At 40.5% G+C, this 5000-nt stretch overlaps 3 protein-coding genes across 3 annotated transcripts in view; 1 reads left to right on the forward strand and 2 right to left on the reverse strand.

The window, feature by feature from the left end:
• The window catches only part of LOC119598962 (ubiquitin-protein ligase E3C-like), a 13963-nt gene extending 13271 nt beyond the window's left edge, over positions 1–692 (reverse strand). Inside the window, exon 1 of the mRNA XM_037948696.1 lies at positions 564–692. Within this exon, the coding sequence (XP_037804624.1) occupies positions 564–676 (113 nt within the window). The 5' untranslated portion in view covers positions 677–692. The remainder of the gene's footprint in view (positions 1–563) is intronic.
• Positions 693–921: 229 nt separating this feature from the next.
• Positions 922–3838, forward strand: LOC119598964. Its single transcript, XM_037948698.1, has 5 exons — positions 922–1076; positions 2127–2254; positions 2470–2708; positions 3047–3240; positions 3457–3838. The coding sequence occupies exons 1-5, from the start codon at positions 1017–1019 to the stop codon at positions 3529–3531; spliced, it is 696 nt and encodes a 231-aa protein (XP_037804626.1). The 5' UTR covers positions 922–1016; the 3' UTR covers positions 3532–3838.
• The window catches only part of LOC119598965, a 4497-nt gene continuing 3075 nt past the window's right edge, over positions 3579–5000 (reverse strand). The window contains exon 4 of the mRNA XM_037948699.1: positions 3579–4277. Coding sequence (XP_037804627.1) covers positions 4176–4277 — 102 coding nt within the window. The 3' untranslated portion in view covers positions 3579–4175. The remainder of the gene's footprint in view (positions 4278–5000) is intronic.

A 5000-nucleotide genomic window follows, 5' to 3' on the forward strand; every position in this document is an offset into this window, starting at 1 on the left:
ATACCTTTTAGCTTATCCTTTGCAATTCTATTTCCCAAAACTACCTTTCTAACAATAAATACCTTTATGGTCTTGATTTCCCTTCACTCCTGTCCTCTCCTTTCCTGAAGTTTAAATGGCTAAACATGAGTGAATTAAAGTCAATAAGCCTACATTCCTACCCTCTGGCTTCCCATTCAAGTCCGAGAAAAGTAGCTGAATAAAAAAGGCAATAAAATTTACATTTTCACGAATTATTAAATGATGCAACTGCAGATACGAGTCCTGCACCTTCCTATACCCGTATTCACAGCATTAATAATGAAAAATTCCCATTTCTACTACGTATTACTACAAATGATCTAATTCTGACTATTAATTCCGCCACCAAAATTTACCGACATAATTATAAACATAATAATGCGATCATGAGACCCCCAAAATAACAAGTCCATATTTTCTCTCTCTTATTTCTCCTTCCTGCGACCTTAAAATCCCCCAAAGTTGGACGTGCCCCGACACCAGGCGACTATCTGCCGCGCCAGACAAGGAAAGGCGAGTAAATAAGGTAGAAATAAGCGTACCTGAAGGCGTTAAATAAGGGAGCAATATGACATGACACAATTTCCTTCTTCAGCTGATTGTTTTCATCCTGAAATGTCAACATTGAAGGTAGTCTTTGCGTGCGTGGGGACATTTCCCATGCATTTATTATTTTTCGGATAAGGAAAAATATTCTCATTCAAGGAAAGATATATTCTTTCCATTCATAGCTAACACGATGAAGATCCGGACGATTTTTTCCTATCTACACCTAAACACCCACTAAACCAACCCTCACCCAAAAAATAATACCAACTATCACACAAGCATAATTTAAAACGACCTAACAACTCAATACTAATTAATCCGTAAAATAAACCAGGGGAAAAATAGAGAATGGAACCAGCGGCTCCGTCCACGCGTTGACTTCCCGCCGGGCCATTGAATCCGAGGCAGTCGGCGGCCGCCTTTTCTCTCGCTTTTTTCTCCCCAAAATGTCTCTTGCGCAGCGAAGTCTCACGTTCGGACTCCAGGAGAATGTCCCCAAGAAAAAGGTGAGTGTGAGGATACGTGGATATTTGGGCTCGGAGGGTCAGGAGCGTGTGGAAATAAGGTTGGTTGTGTGTTTATTGCTTTTGTTTACCTTTTCCCTTTAAACGTGAAGGTTCATGTTATTCGAAGGTTTTTTTATTTTTCTCTCTCTCCTTTTTATAAGTCAGGGTTATGTTGGGAGCCTTGATTTTTAACGTTTCTTCAGACATATATATTCTCTTCAATTTTTTTTTTTTTTTCACAAAAGGTATGCATATTCTGTTAAGAAAATTCCCAACGATTTTTTTTTTTCTAAAACCTTCCCTTTTTTTTATCAATTTCTTTTCATTCATTTATTATTATTATTATTTTTTATCTTATCGTATCCCGTTTATAATGGATTTTCACGCTCTTGTTCCGAACTTTAGAATAATAAATTGAATTCAATATAAATACCTTGATGGCCGGTAAGATTTTTTCCATTGTATTTTAGCGCAAGTTTTTATTTATTATTTTTATTGGGAATTCACTAGGCTGGTTAGTTTTCTGCAATATGATGGTTTAGAAGTACTTTTCCTGGATAATGCGTTATTTTGGAGTTTCTTGGGGTTATTCGCTCTGTATTTTGCATATTATTTTCCTCCTTAAAAGATGGCTGGTTGAAACTTAACTCTTACCATTATTTGTTCAAATAACCGAGTCGCTTAATTTTTATTGGGCGAAGTACACGTGTAATAGTTATATCGACCATTTAAAGACCCTTACCGCCCTTTCATCATGTGATCCAAAAGCTGTTCAGAAAACGTAATATATCAGTGAAAAAATGTATAGGATAAAGACATACTTTCTCTTCAAAGCTTTAGAATTTGGCATGTATGCATTATTTTTGTAGTTTCCGTATCTTAATAAACAAGCTATCTGTAGAGACCTTTTTTAACTTTGACAAATAATTGGAATTAGTTCCGAACAAATTATGCATACACTGAAAAAAAAACCTAAACTAAGTAGGTCTGCATGTAAAGGATACCATTGCTTTTAACTGAATTCGCGTTGCGCTTTGGCCTCGTGTCCAGGTGGCGGGCGACGAGCGCAAGAGGCTGGGCGTCATTCAGCCCAGCGCCCAGAAGCAGTCGCGCCTTCTGCTCTCCTCCAGTGGCGGCTTGCGAGTCCATTCGCCAAGCAGAGGGAAGAAGAGAAAAAAGTAAGTCGGCTGGTCGCCTCATTTGCGTCCAACAGTGTGTTTTATTTTTTTTTCCATAGATACGTCGATTAGGAATTCGTGGGGACTCGGTCAGTGGACATAATGACGCTGGAAAGGTTATTTATCTATACATGTCTTTATGATTATATATGATATTATAGATATTTGTGGCGGGTCTAAAGCTCCCTTCGTTGACCGTCCCTCTTGCGTTCCAGTGACGAGAACAGCTGCCAGTTGAAGCCGAAGCGGGCCGACGGCATCTTCGAGGACCCCGCGCAGCCCGCCAAGAAGCAGAAGACCTTCGCGTCCATCGCCGTGCAGACCGACGACAGCGCCCCCGTCGCCATCCTCACGCCCAGAACGCCAGTCGCGTCCAAGTCTTCCTCGGAACCCAGTGCTGCCTTGAAGACGGATGCCAAGACCAAATGCAGTACACTTGACATGCTCACGTGTGGTCAGTTCCTGTCCTTGTTTCATCGAGTGCTGTGCTTTGCGGGGGGGGGGGGGGGGGAGTTGCTTTATTTTTTTTTTTGCGGGGGGGGGGGGGGGGTTGCAACAGCCCGTTTTTGTCGGATGGTCAGCTGCCTAACATCTCGATATTTGTTCCCTAAGTAGCATGTTCTATTCTATTAATTAAAAGATAATTTATCTTAATCTTTTCATTGTGAACATTCATTTTGAATTTTTCTTAATGCATTCTAATAGTTAAATTCGGCACCGCATGACCCTGCTGTTGCGGCGCCAGGAGTGATTTTCACTAGTCCTTTATTCATTCACCCCGTTTCCCTGCAGACACGCCTCCTCCCGAGTATTGGGAGGGCCTGGCGGAGAAGCGGCGGGAGGCCCTGGAGGAGACGCTCGAAGAGAACCACAAACTTCACGAAGAAAACGCCTCGTTAAAGCAGGAGGTCACGGTCTTGAAAGAAGAAAATAAGCTGCTCGAAGAGATGGTGGAAGAGGCGAAGGGCCTGGCGGAGATGGTGCAGGTGAGCTGCGTGTAATTTTGTTTTTCCTTTTCTTTAGTACTGATGTGATTCTTTGGCTTCCTCGCCTGCGGAAGGATTTTATGACGCTCTAGGACCTCTATCTTAAATTATCACTTACTACCACTTTATATTTATTTTTATTTTTATTAATTTTTATTTACTTATTTTTTAAAATGCTCCTCCTTGTTAAATGTCTCCATTCCCTCCTTCCTTCAGGAGCTCACGGGACAAGCGGAGTCTGAGGCGACCGCAGAGGATTCCTCCAGTAACAGACAGACGGAAGCTTTGTAAATGAAACTTCGCTGTACAGGAAACTCTCAAATGGGAGTTTCTTATTCTTTTAATGGATAGAGGACTGTGATAGCTTTACTATGTTGCCATTATTTTATTTTTTTATGTAATGGTATTACAGTACAAAACGTTGTTACGATTAACATGTACGTTATAAGGTAGATTTGTAATGTACCATATAGTAGTCATGTGCCTGTGCATTACACAAGTGTAAATTGTGGATATTAACCAAAGATGAAGGTAATGCATTTGCACTTCATGTATAGACGAACCTTAGGTGTAATAAATTTTTAAACCAATTAGCAAATGCGAGTTTAATTATCCGTTGTAAAGTTTCACTATATTACTCTGAAGGCTTTTTATAATTAGAATCCAAACCAATTCTGTTGCAACAAACTTGGCATTAAAACTGGTAAATTAAAATTCCAAGCTAACATTACAGATAAATATTAGTCCCTTTTTATTTTATTTACACCTTGGCTGGATTTTTTTGGCTGAAGTAATTCCTGTTTTAATTCAATTTAATATTAAGAAAGTTCCATAACATTTGTTACGCACATGCTTAACCGTTTCCCAGGCATTTTTCAATCTGAGAACTTTCTTCCTAGCTTCTAATTGCAGCCGAATTCTCTTGACCACAATCGTTAACAGCGTAAGGTATCGGCCTTTTTACTCCACCTCTTGACTTCCTTTTCAAGCACTTGAACTTGGCTGTTCAGCTGCAAGTACTCCTCCACTGTGATCATCTGTTGATAAATGTTTTTAAAAGTTAGCAGATTGAACTTCCTGAAGGTATTTTAGATAAAGTTCATATCTCGAAAGTAGCGGAAAATTTCCACTTAAAATATAGGATTATGATAATTGGTTAATGGTTTTTTTAGTAAGAATCGTAATATTTGTTGCAAAGGAAAAAGTAGTTGGTGAAATAATCTACATTATTTGCTCTTGTGAATGAAGTTTGTGCTTAAACAAAACAAAAAATAACCCTCCTACCTCAGTTAATGTACTAATAATACATTTTAGATCCCTTAGGGCCCATCCAGACGAACGGGCAGAGCCTGTAACCAAATGTTCCAAACCATCATTTAATTAAAGGGTGGTTGGCTGGTACGAGTGTAGGCCGCTGCCCAACGTTAACTGGACAACCACTACGGCCACCACAGGTCGGTTTCCTGGCGCCCGTGTGGACAAAAGCACAGGTGTGCCCGGTGGTAGCCGATGGCTGCTGGGGACTGCTGACTCTGATACCCCTTTTCAATTCCTTGCTCGTTGTTGTGGTGGGGGGGGGGGGCTAGGAGATGGAGACTGAGGCCCTATGACCTCTGCTCTCGCCTCAACAAATATTACTTGGTCTTTTCTTCTCTTCTTAATCCCCTTCTGTTCATTTATCCTAATGGTCAATTAATTTTTACCCGTTTCGCCACAATACTTTATCATAATGCTTTACCTGGGGTCGCTTCGTCCCCAAG

This window comes from Penaeus monodon, chromosome 42 (assembly GCF_015228065.2).
Source record: "Penaeus monodon isolate SGIC_2016 chromosome 42, NSTDA_Pmon_1, whole genome shotgun sequence".
Classification (NCBI taxonomy): Eukaryota; Metazoa; Arthropoda; class Malacostraca; order Decapoda; family Penaeidae; genus Penaeus; species Penaeus monodon.